Source organism: Meleagris gallopavo, chromosome 6 (genome assembly GCF_905368555.1).
Source record: "Meleagris gallopavo chromosome 6, MGAL_WU_HG_1.1, whole genome shotgun sequence".
NCBI lineage: Eukaryota > Metazoa > Chordata > Aves > Galliformes > Phasianidae > Meleagris > Meleagris gallopavo.
The window spans coordinates 13,268,374-13,292,927 of NC_139409.1; the positions used below are offsets into that span (position 1 = coordinate 13,268,374).

Genomic DNA, 24,554 nt, shown 5'->3' on the forward strand with positions numbered 1-24,554 from the left:
TTAATGTCCTTTAGAGAGTGACATGTAAGCAGAGGAAGCAATGGCGAGGAGATGACTGCTTTTTGTCTCATGTTCTGGCAGTATTTTTCCCCAGTGGCCCATTTTGCTCTGGAGAATTTAGACCTGCTGTTGATGCTGATTGAGGACTGCACAATTTTTGATGCAGAGGAGCCTTGGAAAACGAGAAATGTTACTCCAGACACTCTTCCTACAGTCTAGAAGATAAACGTAGCATTACTGAGAAATTAAACAGTTCTTTACTGGGGATAACAGAAAATCTAGCAATCTCCAGTAAGGTTTAAAAATTATTTTAACATCCTATCAGTTTATGATCAGACTAATTCCAAATGAGAAGGTAGTGTTCATTTTGAACATATGTTTAATGATTTCCATGAAGGATTTTTCTTTTTCCGTATCTTATTGCTAATAGAACCAATATCCTCCAAAACACCAACTGAAACATTAAATCTGCCTCAAATCTGTTTGTACAACAGAGCTGCTTTGCTATTGCCTCTGCTGTTTTTATTCACCTAATACTTCTTTGTCTTCAGGTAGGAGCTGGCTGAGCACTTTCAGATAATGTGACCTTAGGAGGTGTGCTCAAAATGGCATTCAGGAAAAAAGGGGAGCTCTAACTTGTCGAGAGAGCTGCTGATTTATCAAAAAGAGCTTAAGAATTTGCATTACACAAATTAATGGGTAATTTTTAAACATTATTATCACTTGGTGTAATTTAATAGTTGTCAGAGATGACAACTATAGAGTGAAGAAGATGTGTTCTACTGTCAGTGATTTAAAATCTCTAAGATACTGAATTGGACATAGCTTAGATAATCTAGACCTTGCAAGCTAAAGCTCTTGACTTTAAGTAGGACTCTTTGTGTTTTCAAAAAGATGGAAATTTCTTATTCTTTCACTTCTTGTTCTGGTTTGGCATGTCCAGTTTCTCCCATTTTAGTGCTTTTTTGTTATAAATCAGAAGTATCAGAGGCGTTTACAGCAAGTTTGCACAGTTACCCTATCTCACAATTTTACATTCTCAGGACTAAATATATTTTAGCAACAGGGAGATGATATTTTTTGTCCATTGCTGTTAATGGGGCAACTAAAATGCATGGAGTAGGGATAACTGAATTAATTTTGTATATAAAAAGGAAAAGAAAAAAAAAATTTTCAGAACAATTCAGTCACTGAAATCGTATTTATTTTTGGCGACAGTCAGACATACCCATTTATCTCCCTGTGTTGTCAATCCTAACTTAAATACAATTAAGCATGGCAGTTTGTGAAGCTGCATTATCCAGCTACGGGCAGCTCTAGATAGCATACCCATCTACCAATAGCATAGTGAAGCTGTGAAAAAGCCAGCTGAAAATGACAGCCAAAAGCTGCCTCATAAAAAGCCTCATAGAAAGCAGCAGAGCAGAATGAAGCCCAAAGCCCTCTCTTTCCACAGAAATGAGTAATTAGAGTGTTATTCTGCTAATATCTGGACTTGGATCTTCAGCATTCTTCTCACTTTGGTAAAGTCTTTCTGAAGAGTTGACAGCAGAAAATGCCACAGTCCAAGCTTATATTCTGTGCACATTTGTAATGTGAATGTTTCATTTTCTGTTTGTTTTTTTTTCTTTCTTTCTTTCTTTCTTTTTTTCTGTGGGGGTTTAAAATGGAGTGTGTGAACCAGGCATCTGTAGTAACACCATGAACAAACTGTGGGAATTAAGCTTATTAATAATGAAATATTGTCCTGGGCATGCTGTCACGCTCTGATAGCACTTTAGAAATCTTAGCACACAAAACATATATTTGAACAGCAGTATTCTACACAGATCCTTAAATTAAGGAAGAGATAAATTCCATAAAAAGCAGAGATGCTACTTAAAAAAACCCCAACCTTTCACTTTTATAGATCATTTTCACATGTTGCAAGAAGCTAAAGAGATCTATGAATGTTTGAAGCGTCACTAAAATTGTGAGGTCTCCAAAGTAAAATATGGATGTTAAGAGATCTAACATTTTTTCATCTGTATGTAATAGCACTAATAAATTTTATATCAGTCTGAAAATGACTGAAAACTTTCAAATTCAAATATCAGTTTTTTCATCTATCTCGAATGCTGCAGACATAAGGAAGGGAAGTTGTGTCATTGAATTTGGAACTGATCCAAATTTCCTGAACCATCTGAGCTGCACACACTTGCTGTGGGTAAATTAGGACTTAGATACTTTCAAGACGAAGACTTCAGAAGGTTGTGTTTTCCAACCCCCCATCACCTGTGTCAACTTCATGATAACAAATTATACTGTACTACATCTTAGTCAAATATAATTGTGCAGATTTCAGAAATATGGGCATAAGCTGATACCAACTGCATTGAACTGTTCCTTCCTTTTTGTAAGTGTGAATATTAACATGCTTAATAGAAAAACTGACTTAGCAAATGAACATGGAGAAGATTAAGGCCAAAATTAATTCAGGCTTTAACCTGAAGTAATTCTGTGTGTCTTTCACACAGGATGCACTCAGCTTCCCAGAGGCTCCAGGTTGAGGGCTGTTGTATAAAATCAGTGACTGTCCCCGTGTATACATATACTGTGTTGCGCAACTTTTAGGGACCATAACTATGCATGTGGAAGGAACCTCAGGTAAAACTGATATAGCTGAGACCTAACTGCAAGTTACCTAAGTCAATCAGGTAGAAGTCTAAAAATCTACAATCTAAATCTAGATTGGTCATATGTATGCCTGCCTTGAACTCTGGACGTATTTTGACAACTTCCGAGGTGTTTCAAATTGATGATGTAGATGCTGCCACTCTGGAGGCTCTCGATCTGTCTCTGTGCTTTTCATGCTGGGTTAAGTATTCCAAATGGACCTTGTCTGATGTGTAATGTCACAGAGACTTCAACCTAGAATTTCAAAGATTGTCAACAACTTTGGATGGATTACTTTAGAGGGAAGATCACAAGTGAGCTTTTCTCGTAATAGGAAAGACTTCTGTTTGTTATCCCTTCTTGCAAGTCCTATTGCTAGTGGGGTATTACCATGAGGTACAATTCAGAGACAAATTGTCTTCTAGATATGAGCAGGCCTCATTTACCATTTGTACAGGACTTTCTTGCAGATTTCTCGAGGCCACCTTAGAGGTCTCTGCTTTGCTTCAGTCTGCATCAGCCAAGTGTGCAGTCAAATGTGCACCAGCTTGCACATCTCTGTGTGGAACCATATGTGAGGGATTTACCAAGAGCCAGGACAGGAGCCCATGGGGCAGAGGAGTTGCTGAAGAAATGAGCAGAAGGAATGAGACGATGAAGTTACGGTTCTGCCCATTCATGCTGGTGCCCATACGGGAGTTGACAAAGCCCTGTGGCCTCACGTCTAAGGACTTGCTGAAGAAGTTGCAAAAGAAAAAGAGGGGATTATTGACAATATCCAGATTGACATGGGGGAAGGCGGTGACAGGACATCAGATATGCTTTGTTCTGGTTCCTTGTCACTCATCTAATCTGAAATAGAAAGTTGGAAATATGGCAGTGACTTGGAAATCATAAGAACAGTGAGTTTCACAAAGGGCTTGCTAAGCCACCTTGCCAAGAGTCACTACTTCAGTTATATTGTGCTTTTTTTCCCTCTCCTGTACAGTAACTATTATATATTATTTTTTTCATGGATTGTATCGGTGAGATATGCATACATTCTGCTGAATGAAATTAAAATACAATATAAAATATAAAAAATGCATTTTAACTAGTAACATTATACATTCTTTATGCAGGTACAGAGGGCCTGGGATTTAGCATTACTTCAAGAGATGTTCCAATTGGTGGCTCTGCCCCAATTTATGTGAAAAACATCCTTCCAAGAGGTGCAGCTATTCAAGATGGGAGACTAAAAGCTGGAGACCGATTAATTGAGGTGAAGATGCATTGCATGTCTGTGTTTTGGCATGAACCCACAGAGTAATTCACTCTAAAAATTCTCAATAGCTTATATGATAGTGGAGTAGTGCTGCTGAGAAACGAGGCTACTTCCGTCCTGAAGGGAGGATGGCCTAAAGGGAATTAAATTTCCCTTAATATTTTCCTTCAGACCAAGCTGGAGTGATCTCAGATGTCACCTTCCACAGCTCTTTATTGCTGTCCCTAAGCCAAATGACACTGGAGGTACAACTGAGATTTGTGTAACTGCTTCTCTGTGCACTAACTTCACTTTTCTGCCAAACTGACAAAGTCAGCTTGAATTATTTCTAGAGCACATAGCCTTCTGTAATTATTGTAATTGCTGAAAGTATATCAACATAACCTGGATGACTTAGGTAGGAGATTGAGAAGCATCTAAGATGATTATGGCACCTCAACTGTGTGAGTTGTGATCTCCTATGAGGGAAAAGAAGATGGTTTGCTAACTTCTGAGCACTGAGTTCCCTTCCTTCACGTTGTTGATGTGCCCACAATGTTTCCAAAGAGGCCTGAGAATACCCTGTCTTTCCCTGGCTTCTCCCTTCCTCAAGTTATCTCATGCAATCGTACTGTGGAAAATTTTCCATTACATACTCCATAGTTGGCTGCACTGTGTAAGTGGCATATGGAGGCCAAGGGGTCAGATTACTGAATATAAGCAAAAAAAAAACCCTGCACTATATTGTTTTGGGGATAAAGAGTTTTCTACTTTTGGCACAATTTATTTTGGAAGATATATTTAGAATGTATGTATAACACCAGTGCAAAGACAGAATCATCTTTGGATCACACACGTTTGTTTTCATCAAAAGAATTTTATGCAGAAATTCATGTAAAAATACTGGTAGATGAAATTGCTGTAGAGAATACTGTGAAGTGTTCTGTTGTTGCTTAAGTGCAAGGAAACATTGCTATCTTGATTCTTATTTGTATTCATATGTGAAGAATGCATGTTTAATTAGTAAGACAACATCTGGCATAATTTCTTATGTTCTTGATTGGAGATGAGAAAGTGTCATAAATAACAGTAGTGAGAGTGGAGAATGGGAAAAATAAAAACATGAAGAAAGCCAGAGAGGAGATTGACTAGAAGAAGAAAATAGCAAAGTAGAAAAAATTGCTATAAATATTAAATATGTGTGAAATAGTGTGAATAGTAATAATATGTGTGAAAGAGAAATAAAACAACCATATAAGAGTTCAAATTAAATGTGAGTATTTGATAAAAGTGCTTTGAGGTTTTGATAGTACTTTGGCTACAGTTATGATCCAGGTTTCTGAAATATTTCTAGACAAAGTATATGTGGTCTGTTTCTGAAAATCACATAAATATGATTTGAGTTTATTTATGTAGTTTATTATAATTTACAGCAATTTCTGTAAGTGATACTGAGCCAGGAAGCAGTACTTTTCAGCGGCATTTTTAAAAAACACCATCTCATGAGAATCAGATAAACTTTCTACATGAAATCTAATATTTTTCCTATTTCAGTGTCTTATCAATTTCTAATATTTCCTTTGTCTCAGGTAAATGGAGTTGACTTAACAGGCAAAACTCAAGAGGAAGTTGTGTCCTTGCTGAGAAGCACCAAGATGGGAGGGACCGTCAGCCTCCTGATTTTTCGACAGGAAGAAACATTCCATCCAAGGGAACTGGTGCGTAAAATAGAGAGAAGCTAAGAGATTTATTTAGATGAATGTGAGCAGATGATCTGATCTTGTCACCTACTAGTAAACATGCATAGCCAGCACTGCATATAAGTAAACAAAATAGTATTTATTTTGGACATTTCACATGAATGTTTATTATCGCCTTTGAGATCTAGTATTGGAATTAAATATTTGTTAGTAATGTATAAGTGAGAATTTTACTTTGAGTGAAGATGTTTACTATAGAAGTAGCTATTGGATGAACTTTCTTTGAATGCATGGAGACAAGCAATTATTTCATATCTTTCACATGGACAAATCTATGCTTGAAAGCTTGCCATTTATCCCACTACTTGCTCCTAAAATATTTCAGTGCATATACTATTATGCCAAAACAGAATATGTAAATACCTAAAAAGTGGAATATATAAAAAACAGTAGCCTTTTTTGAATATAAATGATATTTCTCTATGCAACGGAAACCCTGCAGTTATTAATTTATCAGGGTAATTCAAAAAATGTTTCTGAGAAATTTACATCAAATGGAAATAAAATGATGTTTCATACTGTACCTGTTCCACTTGCATAATGTATACAGAAATTTCTCTGATAATTATTCAAGATAATTTATGTTATGAAAAGATAGACGTTGAATGTAGCAGTCTTTGTTCTCTATTCAATTAAACTGCTGAAGTTATTTATTATTTGTATTATCATAGCTATATATAGCTCTAAAAATAAATTATTTGGCTGCATTATCATAAAAATGGACAAATATAAGTGGCTTGTAGTGTGATGAATAGATTCTCTCATTTTTCTATTGGTTTTGTGTTATTTTTAATGCAAAAATAATAGATTTTTGTTTGGCTATTTCAAGACATTTAACATTAGTCTTTTATTTTCAAAACTACAATTAGACCTAGTAAGTCAAAATGACAGGGAATACTGTGAACGTATCACAATTTTAGCTCAGTATGCTTGGAACATGACTGAAAGTATTGATGCATCTGTCTGCAGGTTAAAATGAAATGAACCATTTGAAGTCATATTATGCCTACATTATTGCTGCACCCATGAAAGCAATCTGTTTATAATTTCCTATGATATGTAATTTTCACAGTATTGCTATCTTTCATAAAGGTGAATGAAAATGCTTTTTAAGTTTTCTAAATAAACTTAGAAATAAGAAAATTATTAATTTTGTGTATATTATTTCTATACTAAATATAGGAAATTACATAATTAAATAATGCATAATTTAACATTCTATTTTGTAAAAATATATGATGTGAGTATGGCAGGTATTTAACCATAGTAATACTTGATTTAGGTCTAAAAATAACATGAAATTAGGTGCTTTAAGTGAGTTTAACCTCGGTAGCCTGCCTGCTGCTGCTCAGGTGATACTCAGCTATTTTGGCAGACATCAGACTAGAGAAACCAGATCTCTATGTCAGGTGGGCTCTTCAGCAGAGGGTCAGATCTGACCTGCTGTACATTTCTGCAGCTGCAGTTGAACAAATTGCACTGTGAGGATCTGACAGTATATGGGTGTGATGATCCTCTGTTGCATAAAGATGTGTTTGTTTGCATTTTGACTTGAAGAAATGTTAGGTATGCTCTGCTGACAGCTGTCAACGAGCATAAGCAGAATTGCTGGGGAAGGTGTTGAACTAAAACCCATCATAAGGGCTGTTCTTTCTTCTCTGGTAAGAAAAAACCTTAAAAGAAAAACATCTTTTCAGACAGCTCCTCTCATTGACTTTTACTAGCTTTATGTAGAAGATAAAAGGAAATTAATATTGGATGAGGGAGGGGATGTTGGTTCATCTTTTAGCCATGCAAACCTTCTTTGTCGTTCCATCCTTCCCCTATTTCTGTCACATTTTCTACATTTGTATGCATTAAATTTTGCCTTAATGAGATATGTCTCAGAAACTGTAAGCATAAAATCATGTTATTTGATATTATCCATCCTATAAAGTGCTGGACTTGCTGTTCCTTGCTGAGCAGCACTCTGTTAAAACCATTTTATATTTGCCAACATTTGTACAGATAGTAATCCCAATAAAAGAGGTGTTTAAATTTTATGTTTTGGGCTATGGCTACATGAACGACTTTTGAAAAGTTATTTATCCTTGGGTTTCTTTATAAGTAAAATGAAGATAATAAACTTTCAGGAGAGTTGTGAGTTTAATGTCTTTGATGCGTGTTGCCATTATTGTCTGGAAGGAACCTACAAAAATGTGTAGTTGTATATAAAACTTACAGGAATGTTAAACCGAGCCCATTGAAGTTAGTATGGGACTTTGTGTTGTCACATTGAGAGCTGTGAGTGTGATGGAAAACCACCATTCAGTGTAGCAGCTTCGATAATACAGATAATGGTAAAAGTGATTAAAATGTGGCCACAGTGTATAAAATCAGATTGGCTGGACTACACTCCCAACAGTGAGATCTGGAAAACTAGCTATGCTTCTTCAGAATACCAGGCATTTTATTACTGTCAGTGTTACCTAACACCAAACATCTAATATCTTAGTGTTTGACCACATCACTGTGAGATTTTCTCATAAAAATCTCATCCCCTTGCCCCCTTCCATTATGAAAGGGGTGAGGAGTACTGTAATTAAGTTTAACTCTCTAGACTGTCATCATCCTCACAAACCTAAAGTTGACTTCATGTGACATATTTCTGTAGAGCTTGCTACTGTTGAATCCATTGAGGTATTGGTTTGGGCTACTTGGCTTTTGAGCTAAATAAATTCTCAATGTTAGCAAAGAGAGATGGGCCTGCAGTTAGTCTCCCATATCCTACAACCTAACGTTTCCATTGCTACTTGTAGGTCCTTTATGTGTTCCTAGCATTTGCCTCCTTCATCTTTTGTTTTATTGGTTGTTGACTGTAGATTAAAGCTAACTGAATGTTTGCATTAACATTTTACCACTATATTTTCTTGCTTTTAAAAATTTCAATCTTCTGCAAGACTCCAAAACAAAAAAATCCAAAAAATTCTCAGTTTTCATTATGGAAGAATAATATCTGGTTAGCCTGAAAGCGATCATCCAGCCAGCAGCAAGGTGACCCTGAGTGTTTAAAGGGATTTTCATATGGGTGGGCATGGCCTTTGAAGAGCAGTATTCCTTATGTGTGTTTCCAGAAATTTTGAGGAATACAGAATGTTTTCCCAATGGTGTATGTTTGCCTCATATGCCCTAAGACGTAATTGCAAAGTACAAGAGGGTTCCACCTATGGTATGCTAAAAGCACCCTCCTGTCTTTGGATACCCAGTCCTGTTATTCTGGTTCACTCAAACTTATGGCAAAGGGAAATCCCTTGCTAAAATGTGAATGGATGTTTTTTAAAACAGATATTTAATTAAAATATTTGGAAGGCTTCATCTGGATTGCTGAGGTCATTCTTTGAAGCCCTAAGAGTAGAAGAGAGAACATCCAAGAACATTCCACTAGCCAGACAATGGTGCGAGCAGTTGTGATCCTTCCTTAGCCAGATATCCACCTTCTTCATAACCAGATTAAGCCAGGTGTTCTGGCCTCAGATTGCTGGAGTTCTTTTTGTTCACTTCTCATTTAGTTCTAATTTAGAAAAAAATTGAATCAGCATGATGAATGCCCTTCATTTTTCTCTTACCACTTCATGTCAGAATTAGACATCTTTGCTTATCCCCCTACTAATAGATAGTTTATGTCGTATATAGCTGTGTTCTTATTTATTTTTTTTACTTCCTTTAGAATGCAGAACAAAGCCAGTCACAAATTCCAAAGGAAACGGTAAGAGCTTTGTCTTTTCCATACTGGAAGACTCACAAATGTTTTTAAACTGATATGGCACTTCTCCATCAAAGTTTCACAAATCCTCCTTTCACATTATATACTGTAGATGGCTCTCTCTAGCTTTACATTTTAAATGCATTTTTAATGTAATTTCAAATACTGTTTGAATATCATGTACAATTCAATATTTAGGTATGTTCAAACACTATTTGAAATTACATCTTTTTATATACAAAGACCTAAAGTTGAAATGGTAATAGTAACCTCTTAGTTTGTGTTAATTTTGGTAACTTAGTTGTTTAAAAAATGATTATATGACCAAAACCTGAGATACAAAATCATAGCAATTAAGCACTTTTAATGTAAGTTTGAATTGACCTTCACACCAAACTAGGATTTCTTAGTTATTTTAAAGAAATTATAGGGAAGTAGTATCAAGTGTAACCCTTTGAAGATTGTAACAGGTTGCATGTGTTGTGTCAGTGAGGCTTTGCACTGTTTATGTATCTCTTTAGTCAGTGGGACAGACTCAGTTTTAGTACAGATTATATTAACATACTAACATGCAAAACTGTTTACTAAAATAAAAGATTTTATGAAATATTACCATAAGATATTGCAAGAATGCATGTACCTTAAATGTATGCCACATCTGAGTTAAAAATGCACTTCAAGAAGCTCCATTCAATTAGGTACCTATTTCAAAATTAAATATTAAATTAGGTTATAGAGAAATTACATGGGTTCGTGCTGAGATTTGAAATTAGTTAGAAAAGCTTCTGAAAAACAGAAGAAGCAACTCTAAATGAATTGGAATGCCTTGCCAGTGATGGTGAGATAGTATCTGAGATTAAATCAAGTTTAGGAAAAGAGATTTAACAGTCATCACAGTTTAGAGTGTATACGGGATGGCATTATCAGTGTTTTAGTCCAATGCAATGTAACTGGCAAAATGAGCATTTGGGTTGAAGGCAGCTTTTATTCTCCACCTTATGTTTTCCTTACACATCCTCTAGTCTGAAACTCATCTGCATAAGGGCTTTGCACGACTGTAGGTATATCATTGTGTCTGACGTGCCTCACAGTATCTTTTTAGCACATCTTTACAATGCATGTGTGTTCTTATCTTCTTAGTTTCTTAACATGTACTGCTGATATGCGAGAAGATCAAAGATCAAAGCCCAGGATAGCATTTCTGCCTGTAATTGAATACCATTGAAAACAAATTGTGGGCGCGGCCATATAAAAGTGTCCTGCTTTTAGGAGTTACATTGAAATTCTGCCACAAAATCTTACTAAGATTAGGCAGATTGCCTATTAGGTATTTATATAAAGTAATTGCTTATCTTTTGCAAACTTCATGTTTTGTAACAAATTCTCTGGTGAAATCCTTTCTCTGCCGTTTTCTGTTCCAATTTCTCTGCCTCTTCTAAGACAAGGCCAAAGGAAGAAAGGCACTCTCACTTCTCCTCCATAGGTGTGAGCCATACATTTCTCATTAAGAAGGAGGTAATGTAGGAGCAACAGGGAGCATATGAGTAGCTAGGGACTGCTGAAAAACTGTGCTTGAATCAGCCAGAAAGCCCAAACAAGCCTTAGAAATAAGGAAGCAAATTGGGAAACATGCAGAGACATACAGTGAAGGAATGAAGTGAGAAAGATGGTAAATACAAAAATATTTTTTTGCATAATGTTTTGTTTTCTTTCATTATGGAGTGAGACCTTTGTTTAAAATGAATGCTAAAAGCAATAGTGACCAATAGCAGGAACAGTAAATGTCTTAAAATTTCCCCCTTCTGCGTGAAAATAAAAACACAGACTAAATGTGAAAGGTGTCAGTGAGTGTTTAAAATGCTTTTGCTCTTACCTCCTCCCTTCCAATCTTCTTTGCTTTGGGTAGATGTGATACAGTCTTTTTGCAGAACCAAATTCCCTCAGCTGCACATTAATAATGCAGTCACACACTTGTTTTCTTTTTTAATTTATTTTTATTTTTAAAAGTGCTTTTCATTACTTTATTTTCCTTTGGTATGCCTCTATCTCTGTTTATTCATCCTCTGTCTAATTTTTGGGTCTTTGAGATTTCTATCTTGCAATTTCTGTTTCTGTGCGTGCTCTGATCTTTGTGCTGTTAGTTGTGAGGTTTTAGACTCCAAGAGTCAAGGACTTGATTTAGTAGAAAGCAAAGCAAAAGAAAAGAAAAAAAAAAGGATAGAAAAGTGTGATGAAAGCAGTGAAGCTGTTAGAAATGAGAGAGGTGAAGTACAAAAATCTGCTTCTAATTTAAAGGGAAAATGACTGTAGGGTTGTTTTTTTAATGGCTATGTCTTTGTAGGGAAACAAGAGAAAAATGCAACTTTGAAAATAAAGATGAAAAAAAAAAAACAACCCTGAAAATGGAAAGCCTGAAATAAAATTTATATATAGATGCAAGAATATGAAGCCTAATTTATCAGTGTGTTATTAACTCCAAGGGGTTACATTCGTGAAACTGCTAGTTTGAAATGATTTATACTAATATTGTGGCACTTGAACGCAGTATTTAAAATCTTCATGCATATAGTAAAAGCAAACCTTGACAAGTGGTCTCCTTCTTAATTTATACGTAGCCTGAAATCATTGAGTGGCTTATTACTTACTTAACTGCCCTTCCAAGAAAGCATATAACTTTATATTTTGTACACCTTCACAGAATACACATTCATGTATTCTCACTGATGAACTTCCATAACTGCGGGGTTTGTTTAACGTGCTAAGCTCAGAGAATTTAAGCTTTGCTCTTCAGTTAGTCATAAAAAATTCGATTGTTAATGAATCTTCAGCTCTGTCCAGTAAGTGTGCCCTAGTAAAAACTGGACGGATGTTTTTATTTTCTCTTTGCAGATGAATGGAACAGGCATTTGGTTTAGTCCTGGTGCAAATCTCATGTATCTCATTTGAAAGCCCTACTTTGCCCAGGCACTAGTCATAACCCTTGGTATAGATGATGACAAAATAGAACAGATGCACCTATTTCTGAACATGGTGATTATTTGGAATGTAGGAGAATGACCGTAATATGAAAACCAGTAATTTATCATTATTACATTTCTGTTTCCAAGCATAATTATCTTAATCTTGTTACAGAGCATTCAAATGAACTGTTAATTATGCTACGTAAAACATCTGCCAATTAATTTTTCCCCCATATTCTTTGAAAGTCAATAGTGTTTCAGTAATATTTTGCTTTTACAATTGTCATTCACTGTTTGTTTTCTGAATTCAAACTGGCAAGTTAACTTTCATGTAAGCATAGTTCTAGAGAAATAATAATTACCATATATGTGTATAAGTATTTTCTACAGGACATTGTTACTAAAGAAGTTCAAAATTAGGACTCAGACCCTTTTCATGATCGCTGCACACAGCAGTATGGGAAAGCTTCAATTTCCACTCCTGCAATAGGTGATCCAACCTTCTAAAAATTGAGCCAAGATTTCACATTCAGTCAGACCAGCCCACACTGCTGGCAGTGCTGATATCATTAGATACAAAATGATTTGATCAAATGTGGAAGTGATGCTGCTTTTACTTTCACAATGTTTAGGAATACTACACATAACTGATGTTGGTTCTTTTTATATCTTTTTTATTGCAATGGTGTGAGAAAGAAAGGTGATTACAATGCAATACAGTGTGCTATTTTGAATAGTTTCAGGTTCTGTTTTTCATAAAGTTGTGAGATAAGCAGATCAAATGGAAGAAGCAAATGTGTAATCTTCTGCAGGATAATGTGTTTAGAGTAGGAGGTACTCTATGATTTAGTGGCTTGTTCTGGGGGCATTAATGAACAGAATGGAGACATAACTTGTGAATAATTAATATAATAGTTGAGTGACTGTGCATGTGAATGCTCTTTGAATAGTTTGAATTCCCGGAATGATCAAGGGTGACCCACCAGCACTTCTGTGTTACGCTGTGCTTGGGACTGACCCTGTGTCTCATAGCTTTGTCTCTGTTGTCCCCACGAGACTTAGCTGGGCTGTAGTGTGACTGTGGCACAGAGTAAGAAGCACCCACATAGACTCACTTTCTTCTGAGCATGCTGGGAGTGCAGTGCAGCTGTAGTCAGTGTCTCAAAGTTTAGATTTAGGAAACTTGCTGGGCAATTTCATGCCAGTTTCTTGCATGCCAAAGCATCCCTTGCACCGAGGTTCTATACCAGGTTTCCTCAGAGAAGCTTGCAGAATCACCCTGAAGCCCCATTATGTGCCCGTTATTGTTCACCTTGATTGTGCTGTTTCCTACATGCCAGCCTCAGTTATTTTGGATAATGAGAAGCTGACTGTGTAAGATATTTACAATTTAGACAGGAGATATAGGATTGGGACTGAAAGGGGCCCCCAGGTCCTTTGGTTAGTCATCTGCTAGCACAGGCAATGTAATCATGGGTTCTTTCAAACACTTGGCTTAACTTGGGTGAACACACAGTTCCTGTCATTGCTTAAAATTCCTCTGAAAACTCACTGGTTATGTACAAAGCTTACTTTACTGTACTGTTGCCTTTAGATGCTTGATGTTAATTCTTTCTTGCTATTAAATCCTGGGAAAAACAGTGAGATGAACTGGTTTGCCACGGTTGCCTGAAAGCCTCTAGCAGAAGTAGGCGTGAGATGTGGGGCACTCCCAGTGCCCAGTACGAGTTCCTTGTCCTCGACTTCTACAAGGCCGTTGTGTTGCTTTCAACTTTGTTATTCTGTCTGGCTTTCCCAGACACTCTATCTGTTTCTTTAGTGTTTCAGGTCTTACACAGCCAATAGCCCAATGAGAGAAGTATAAAGATTTTTAGGGAGCTCTGTCATTAGTGTGTTGTGCATTGAAGTTTTTCTGGGACAAGGAATAGTACAGAGAGCTGTAGATTTATAGACTTCTTTGGCAAAGCGGACACCTGCTGTGTGTCTAATCCCTTGGTTTTCATTTCTCCAGGATAAGCATCTGTAAAAAAAATACTAATAATAATAAAGAAAAAGAGAGAGGTTAGCATTACAATTGTGTATTTGTCTCAGAGCATACAGTTAGAGCATAAAGTTTGAGTAGAAGCAATTTGGGGTGGGTTATTTTGATCTTAAATGATAGATGATAGTCATTATGGTAAATGTAATGTATAATGAATGAAATATTTTCAGTGGTGTGATCAGTTGATTTTAAACATAGAATTTTTTCTGCTTAAAACAGTTCCTACAGCACCCCAGATCACAATGTTAGCATTAGGAAGAATAATGTTAGTGTAGACAAGCAATGGTGTTCTTATATAGATAAATAACAAACATGTGGATATACTTAAGCATGGGCTTTTGCAAAGCTTTGATTTTCATGCTAAATGAAAATCACATGCTAGAATTTTTTGTGCTTCGGAAAAAAATTATTTTTTTTCCTAAACCATTTTTAATCCATCAAAATCATTAAACTGCAGACATTTTTAGAATGTGGAACATGTTTTTGATACTAAATTAAATCCTTAAAATGGACATAACTGGAAATATAACAAGCCTGTTTTGCAGTATTTTCATGAGCTAGCATTTCTGTGTATAGGGGCATACCAAAGTTAATCCACATATAATATGCAAAAATCTTTTCCTTGATGGGATTAAAATTAAAGCAGACCACATTTCCCTTAAAATCTTAGAATTCAAATATAGTTTTTGATATCTAGCAGCTGCTGTTTGATTTGAACAAGAGTGCAGTATTTGCCAGATGTGACATATTAACTTAGCTAATATGAATAATGAGTCTCAGTGTATACATGCAAATAAGATTCATTAGTGTTTATCTAACATATGGGAGATATTAAAATACTTAACCTAGGAAGAGTTAGAAAAAGAAAGCAAGCACAAGAATTTTAGTTGATTATTTGGCTTATGCCCTATTATCTTTTTATAATCTAGGTAAGTAGCTGCTTTGGACTCTTACAACCTGTAGTACAGGACACGGTTGTTTGATTTAAAATAATAAAAGGAAGGAAAAAGGTCCAGTAGCATTTCAGGGGGAAACTCGGATGGAAGCATGGAATGCACATGTCGCTCTCTGATCAGGAGGAATGCATCTCTCTGCTGGAGGTCCAGTTTGAAATCGAAATAATCTGCTGTTACATTTGTCTGTGGTGCCTAACCATACCAGGGTGTCTCAGCTCTCAGTTATTCCTCCTTCGGAGCGGCCTCAACTGAAGTCAGAGAGGTGTGTTCTGGGCCACCTACCCTGCTCTGTTTTCAGTACCTCTAGCAGTAATACATCTGCATTTTTAAAAGGACCAAACATTGCCCCCACAAAATAGCTGCTGATCAATGGAGCTGTTGTTTTTGTTCCTTAGGGCTGCTCGATATACACATTGGATGTTTGTATATTTGATAACATATGATAAAAGTGAGTTTCATCATGTTTTAGTGTGTTTCAGTTCAGAAGGTTACCTGATGTGACAGCAATGTCACCTACTTAACCTGAAGGACAAAATGATTAGAGCCATCTCCGAGGCCAAGAACATATGTGTAATAACTGATTGACATCTCCTTTCTCCTGCGTATACAATGTTAATTTCAAAATAAGAATTTGTTCTGTTCTAATAGTACTGAGATAAATTTTACTGACTTATCCTAATCCTACCCTAACATATAGGATTTACGATTTCTTATTTTCACAGGTACCCTTTTAGAAAGGAATAAACAATGAATACTGTATTAAGATCCTCTAAAGATTTAAAATATCCAGGAAAAGGCTGTGACTTTAGTCTGGCTGCCCATTATTGGAACCAAATGAATACATCTGTGATTTTGTATATTCCATTCCTTTTATAACATACGTTTCTTAGACCTGGTGAGCTCTTGGATGTCCATGAAAATTCAAACTTCAAATAAGAAAAAGAATGACACGTTTGTGAGGTGGATAGGATAACAGAATAAAAATTAAGCAGAGGCTAATGGGCTTAGGGCTGCGCTGTGATGAGACTGGACACAGAAAGATTGAGGGGCAGGTAAAATGGATAGTACTGATGCGGTCATTAGAGTGGGATTTGTGCTCTAGTTACTTAATCTATCACATCGATATAATCATCACACAAGAAAGATGTGTTTGCTTTTGTACAGCCTTGTAGATGTTTATACAGGAGCCCTGCATATGTTCCCATTTGTGTTGTATACATAACTCAGAAAGATAGTTACCCTCTAAGTGTGGGATACAGCTCTGTTACTGGCTTCTGTGAGTGAAAACAGCAGTGCGCTGTTTTTTGCCCAGAGTCCCATGATTGACTTCTTTCTTTTCTCTCTACGTAATCACAAAGTAACTTGCAGACAAGTTTCAGTGGCTCAGTAGCTGCTGAGAAGTCTGCATGTCTAAGCTTGCAAGAGAATGAACTTCTCTGTAGAGAATGCAGCCGGATTTGTAGCTGCAGCGAGCCACTTTGAAAACCTGTCCCAGCTTGATTGAAAATTGCTTCCCCCGTTAGGTGGGAGGAGGTTTTTGTTAGCTCTCTTTTTTCACCCATCTCATGCTGTTTATTCACCAGCTGAACCCTGATGAGATTTTATAAAGGGAAGAAGTCCCAAGCAAGAAATTTCTTTATAGCTTTAAAACATAAAAGGACAGTAGTAGATGCTGTTACTAACAAGATGCAATAACTGTATTACATTGTTACTGTCAAAGTCCATTTTAATGTTATTTATAAAATTATATCAGATTTTATAATGTGATCAGAAACTGATTTTATATGTAAGGTAATATATTTTCCCTCCCTTTATCTTTCTTTAATCTCTGCATATCTTCAAACATCGCCATCATTTTGTTCTAGTCAGTAAGTTTATCTTTAAGTTTACGTTATATTTACATTGCATTTAAAAAGTGAAAAATGTATCTTCAATGTCATTTAGCATAAATTGATGCTAAGTATGAATTTGAAGCAAAAAAAAAAAAGTCACCTACATAAATTATCACCAATCGAATTTTTATTACGAATTACATACTTGAGCAGCTTCATTCATCCAGCTGAAGTCATTTCAGATGACCTTTTCCTCAGCAGACTCTGTCTGAACAGAATATTGTTCTGCTGTTAATTGTTTTGGATGTAGTGTGTGAAAAATCTCGAGGGAGTTGAGTTTTGTTGCTGAGGGTTCATAGTACATAAATTTGCTTGCATGTTTACTTCTGGTCTGTCAAGGTATATGAAGCAATAAATTTCTCCCACAGATCAACTAATCATGAAAATAGTGTTGAGGTGTTTGATTGACACAGTTAAGATGTTAATTTAGAGTATATCAAGATCAAATGGAAGTTATTGCAATTAGGAAGTGATTGTGTTCTCAGTGTAAATTTTTAAATGATGCATTTTAGATTTCTGTGCATTTTTATTCTGTTTCGTGGATGTGTTGGAGAATTTCTGTGGTTTATTGCATTTATATTCTTATCATGCAGTACAATTTCGATGTAAATTTTTCTTTACGGAGGTAGATATTTAATTATTGGGGAGAATCAGTGCCTATTTAGTATTTCTGTAGTGTAAAGCACTTTGGTTAAAAAGGATTCGGTCAATCTTAATATATTTGTATATTTATTTCATTTATTTATATATTTATCAAGACTTTTGGTTCAAAATATCAAAGTGTCAGACTTAAATCTCATTGCTCATTTCTCAGAAAGTGGCTCCCTTTGTTCACACTTCAAGTTTTCTGACAAATATATAGTCCTTTCCCATGCTTTGCATGAAATACAGTTTGTGTTCAATGTATGACATACAGGTAGGCCTTCTCTGGTACTGTGGTGTGGCACAAATGTTATAAGTCTGTACTTTCACATCCATAGTTCTTGGATCCTAAAGGTTCACTTTTTGAATGCCATGTTTTTCTCCAGTGTGCTTCTAGCGGAAGTGGTGGAGCATCTCCACACTCAGGCGTCTGCAGCTCTGTGTTGGCATTGCATTGTTTCCTTGTTTAAGTCTGTAGAAAATAGACAATGGAAGAACCACATCAGGAGCAGGACTGAGCTGACAGAGCAGCTCTTTGGGCTCAGTGAGGAGAAGCACTGAGGCCATTAGTCCATTCAATGGGAACACTGATGGAGGTGCTCCAACGGGCCCATGGGCGTGGAGAAGTGTACCTGATGGAGCATGAGGAGAAGCAATTCAGTGGCCTACACTGGAAAATGGCTGAAATGCTTGTGTACTTTTTAGAGCATTAGAAAACATTGAGGAAGGGAGAATTGATTGTAAATTTATAATAACAATAGTGAAGAATAATCTAATGAGCTTGTGTGGTTTGGAGTACCCACGCGTCCTGCCTTGGCTTTATCTCCCTTTCAGCTCCCTAGCTTTTTGTCCTGCTATTATTTGTTAATGAAAATGAAAGCAATCAGTGTTACAAAAAAATCAAAAGTAGTATGTTTCTGTCTCAGATTCCTTTATTCTGCAGCTACCTGACAAAAAGTGCATCTCAACTGTATCTTGCAGCTAGTGCTTTTGTGATTCAAACAGGAAAATTAGGGTTGCAGTTTTGCCAAAACCTGAAGATTATGTTTTAATCCAATATTTTTTCCATGGACACAGCAGACATTTCCACTCCTGATGGCAAGCACAGATAATGCTGATTTGCACAGCCAAGAGATGTGTTTGGATAATGGGATTCATAAGCAAGCTGAGCTGGTACTTGGAGAGGGGGATGTTAAGTTTGCTTTTTGTTTTATTTTGTTTATTGTATTATGCTTTGTTATAACCAAGCGATGGTTATATGCGTGTATGTAATGCAGTGAAAAGAGCTGGTGAACACATTAAGGCTCATGCTTTTAACCAAATGGGAAAAGACAGAGCTCCTGTTTTCCTTCCCCTGGCTGTTCCAGTGTTCTCAACAATCTGACTTCCTTCCCATGTGACATTTTCGCATTGCATTTCTAGGTCAATGGTGACAAAACTAGCATGCTTTGCCCAAACTGATAATTGCAGTCTGCTGTATTCCACATGGCTTTCACATCCATCTCTGCAGTAGTCTGTGTTTGGATTTCAGAAAAGTCTGTCAGCTTTGCATTTCCTCAGATCTTAGAGACAGGGATGGCTCAGCAAGCAAAAGTTAACTTGTGGTGCATCCTGTCCTGCTTTAGCTGTCTGAGAGTAGAGAGAAACAGGAGCGAGTTTTGCAAAGAAATGCAAAGAAAGCGACATGAGAAAAATGGGTGTAAAATCAGAGTAAAAAAGAGATTTTAATAAATCTTATTTGACAAGATTATCAAAATATTGGACAGACTAATTCTTCTAGAGACAAACTACTGACTACTAGACATTCTGGTGGACATTCTCTTACTGTTGCTTCTTCATGAGGGTGAGAAATGAACAGCACACTTGGACTCCCCATCATCTGTTCTGAGTATCGTGTCCACACCTGCTACCCCCACAAGTGCCACTGCTCTTCTGGGGCTTCCCAGGGACCCTGCTCCGACCTATCTCCAAGGCATTTGCTGGGCCACCAGTTCAACAGGAGGTGAAGTGAGAGGGTACTCACCTTCCCTTCATGGCTTTTGGGGGCACTGGGGTGTCCTGACAGCTCCTTGCCAGGGGCACTGGCTGGGCTGTGATTATAATTCCAGGTGTTCAAAATCTGGGATTGTCCTAGTGAAGCTAAAACAGTATGGAGAGCAGTAAAGAACCGAAGATGTGGGTAGGATGACAGAGGAAAAGGGAAGAGCCAGAAAAGATGGGAAAATTGGCATGCTGAACTGGATTTGACACTAACCCTGGCAATAGCAGAGATGTGCTGTTCAGATCTCAGCTGTGTGATTTTCTGTTTTTCCTAATACAGTTAGTTTTAAACAAAATGAGGGAACTGAATAATTTTTTAATTTAATTTTCTTGCAAGTAATTTCTGCCCATGAATCACAAAGATATCATGGATTATGATGATATTTTAAAAATTCTGTAAGTAGTCAAATCACAAAATATTTCAGATATGGCTTTTTTTGGCTAATTAGATAGTTTATGTGTGTTGGCATTAATGACACATTCAGTAATGACATACTATTCAATTATTTTACTAGGCAGAGAAGCACTTAGACACAAATATAAGATATTTCTGATTCTAGGCATCAGCTGGAGGTGACTGAAAGTACACTATTTGTTCATGTTTCTTCGAATAATTACTGTGGAAAATATTGTGTCATTGCAGTTGAAAGCATTTTTTTAAATGCTAATAGCTGTGGAAGGAAGAGAATTCCTGAGGAGAAATGCTCTTTGTAATCCCATGTTAATCTTCCTGACAGAAAGCAGAAGAAGAAGAGCTTGTTCTCACACCTGATGGCACCAGGGAATTCCTGACATTTGAAGTTCCACTTAATGACTCTGGATCAGCTGGACTTGGTGTGAGCGTCAAAGGGAATCGGTCAAAAGAAAATCACGCCGATTTAGGAATCTTTGTCAAGTCCATCATTAACGGTGGAGCAGCATCCAAGGTAAGAAGGAACATCTATTGTGCTTGTTCTTCCTCTGTTTTCCATTATTATGATATTTTGAAAATAACCACATGTACAAAAATGAGATTGTTCTTTAACTAACATTTTTGAATTGTGCCGTTGGAGGTAACATTTCAATTTCTACAAAAAGTCTGGTTTAGTACTGGATGATTTTAACAGCCTTTAAAGATTCTAGGGAGGACGCAAGCATCTCTGGTACAGTTCAGTTAGAATTATATTTACTCAAACAGATTATGGTTATGGCTTGAAGTGCAAATCTGTGAATGGTTGGAATAGACATTTCCTACGACGACTGCGATAGAAGCTGTAACATGAGTGTCCACTTGGCTATAAACTGTTAGGGCTTAGTATAGTTGTTTGATTCTTTTTCATTTTTTCCCCTCTCTCCATCAGACTACACTTCTGCATAGCATATTTTGTGTGACTGGAGATAACTTTTCCCTTTCTAGGATGGCAGGCTCCGAGTGAACGATCAACTAATAGCAGTAAATGGAGAATCATTACTAGGCAAAACAAATCAAGATGCTATGGAAACTTTAAGAAGATCCATGTCCACTGAAGGAAACAAACGAGGAATGATTCAGCTTATTGTGGCAAGGCGAATAAGTAAATGCAATGAGGTAATACACTTCTGATATTGGGGTTGGGATTTTTAACTTCTAAGTTATTTCTCTTTATAGGAGATGTCTTGTTTCTTCTGAGACTAGGAAAATAGTATTTGAGGAGCTAAAGGAAGAGAGAATTACAAAATGATCTGAATTTCAGTGTTAGACATGTTAACCTTATTACCAGATCAATAAAGTTTTTCTTTTGAGTATTTTCATCAATGGATAACAGGAAACACTGAATAAAACTATATTGATTTTGTAATTGGATCCCCCTGCTTATGTGATCTTTGTTCTTTGAAGGTTTTAATGCAGGTCTATTGAATCTTTCATTTATAGGCTTAGTGTCAACTGACTTGCTTCTTTGTCACTTTGAATTTTTTTAAATGAAAAATAAAGCTTATATATTTCATTACTACATTTTATCTAAGCAATTAGAAGTTCCCTTTAAAGATTCTTCAAAACTAGATGCAAATAATTCTGATTTTCAATATGTTGTATCTTCTCCTCCATTGCAGGGAAGTACTAGACACTGAAGTCAGGGCTCAGTGGTGATTCTTTTTCTGATCTTCTTTGCAGCTTTGGTCTTCTCCAGTGCTGTGTTAATGTGTTGATGTTTTCAAATGCTTTTGTGATTTGTATAAGTTTTATCTTCTAGATTAATGTAAACAATGTTATCTAGTAGAAATATGTGGACATATGATACTGAGAAAGGCTGCAGATGCTGTGTAGGACTGAGCTAGACTTCAAAATGATTTTAATGCATTAGAAAAATGTACTGAGTTAAATAAGATGAGGCTGAATTGCAGATCAGGGAGACATCTGTTCCTAAGGCATCTAAAGTCATTCATTCACTCTTGCTAACACCAGTAAGGTCTTCTCAGGAATTTTTCTTTCCCTTGAGGACAAGGAAAAGAACAAATTGGTTTAGTATTGCAGATCCTGCCTAGGGGGAAAGGGCAGGGTTTACTTTTTAATGTGTAAAATCGATCTTTAAAAAAATTCCCATTCATAGCCTCTTATTTGAAAAACAGCTTTCTTTTTAAAAAAAAACACCGGTTCCTCTAAAAGTATTAAGCTTTTCCTGACTGAGTGCTTATATGCAGCTTTAATACATATATACACACTGCTAGAAAGCCAGTTTGGATGCTCACTGGTTTCTCACCTGGTGTCGATAGAATTCTGTCCTTTTAATATTTGGTAATGTCCTGTGTTAGCAAGAGTTCTGAACTCCAGAGGGTATAGATTCTCTCACTTGGAGACTTTCTTATTTCAAGCCAATTTCAGGTGTATTTTGTATGTTTCTACATGGGAAGAAATATTTTAGTCTATTTCCGTGTTTAAATTTTTTCTTCTAGAAAGGGCACAGAAAGTGTTCTTTCTAATTTTAATTAATGTCTTCTAGAACAAATGTATCTAGACAGTGTTTATAAACATAATGGAGCAGCTCTTTAAATCTGGTGGTATTGCTGATCATTCACATTAAGAATAATCTTCTGCCTTACATCTGTTTGATATTTACACAATTTTTTTTTTGCAGAAATCATTTGGCAAAAGTGGCATGGCTTACAGTATTTATGCTCTGAATGAAGGAAATGATTTTAGAATCAGATTTACATACACTGAGATGGATTCATATCAGCAGAAGGGTGTGAAACTGTATCTGTCTGAGTCTACCTTAGTGGGTTTTGTGCATTTCCTAACACCTTTATAAGATAGCGAGATGAGCCATCATGATTTGGAAAAGCGTTGATGTGCAATCATTGGTACAGTGATAATCTTTATTAAGTAATTTCTTGGTAACCATTTATTCTCAGGAATATTTGCTGTCATCCCATTCAGCCAAGGGAAATACGATGTAAATACTGTTTGTGTATTTTAATATGCTGAAGTCACAAGCTGCATGAACATAAAAGCTGCTGAGCTGGCACTATTGAAGAATGTTTTCTGAAAGCCTTGAAGGCCCAGACTTCAGTAAAATGCAAAGCAAAGAGAAATTTTTCTCTCCACCTAGGAATTAAAGCCTAATTCCTTTTTTAGGAATTGTAAGGATTTAAACTTTAGATATTCTTATATAAGATTGATAAACTATGTTAATATTATTTACGTATTTTACATAAAGTTCATATATGAGCATAATGCTCAGGTAGTTCAGCCCCCAAATAATGCATGTGTAGACTGAGACCCCTATGGAGAGCAGCACAGTGTGGCTGAGGCCTGCAGTGATGGTTGTTTTCCCAAGGAGCATCACATATTGGCCATGTCTAAACTGTACTTAGCTCAGCAGTTTTGATTTCTTAGACGCCCTGGTACATAATGTGTTCTAATAGAATATTCCTGTAACTGCTACCAGATTAGTGTACAGTCTTTGTGAAGATTTTTAATATCAGGAAAAAAAATCCCAAAAAAATGGCATCTGTCCAGAAGCAAATTCAAGAACTTGCAGATTAGGATGAAGAGGATCACACAGGCAGATCCTGTCACACATTTCACTAACTTGTTCTTCAGAAAAGGGTTTTTACTTTCTTTTCTCAAAGACAAAAGAAAATCTTTACATTTACACAACTCTTTATTTTACCTGCTGTTTCATATGGGTATGCCTCTCTTTTTGTTCTCCAAAAATGTCACCCCAAAATAACAAAAATAAAGATCCTGTTCAATTGATTCCTTTCCTGTGTTGATTTAGGATTGTACGTGCCCATGTGACTGGCAAAAATAAATAGCTTACACTCTCGTTAGTCTTGCAGAACCACAGTTAAGTGGAACAGAGCCCGATTATATTCCCTTTAGTGCTTTGTCAACAGAATTGTTTATTCCATTCCATTCCGGTGACATGGTCAGCGCTGCACCGCAGCCCAAGGTCAGGCCTCTGCCTCCTGGAATTCTTTGCCCTGCTATGGAGCAACCCCAAGCATCTCTGCTGAGGAATTTAGCTTGTGGAATCTGTACAAGGGGTGATGATGCCAATGCAAGAAAGAATTATGTTCAGTGTCTGGATGATAAAAACATTTGCTGTCTGATTTAAAAAACAAAACAAAACAAAACAAAAAAACAAAAAAGAAAAAAAGAAA

General features: G+C 36.4%; 1 protein-coding gene across 12 annotated transcripts in view; it reads left to right on the top strand.

The window, feature by feature from the left end:
• The window catches only part of PARD3 (par-3 family cell polarity regulator), a 434,123-nt gene that overhangs the window by 233,677 nt on the left and 175,892 nt on the right, over positions 1 to 24,554 (top strand). For 11 of the 12 annotated variants that reach the window (XM_085227074.1, XM_085227084.1, XM_085227082.1 and 8 more), the window contains 5 exons: positions 3,777 to 3,916; positions 5,488 to 5,616; positions 9,365 to 9,403; positions 20,669 to 20,857; positions 21,328 to 21,498. In XM_085227074.1, the coding sequence (XP_085083200.1) occupies positions 3,777 to 3,916; positions 5,488 to 5,616; positions 9,365 to 9,403; positions 20,669 to 20,857; positions 21,328 to 21,498 (668 nt within the window). The remainder of the gene's footprint in view (positions 1 to 3,776; positions 3,917 to 5,487; positions 5,617 to 9,364; positions 9,404 to 20,668; positions 20,858 to 21,327; positions 21,499 to 24,554) is intronic. The other variant, XM_085227079.1, reaches the window with a different exon arrangement.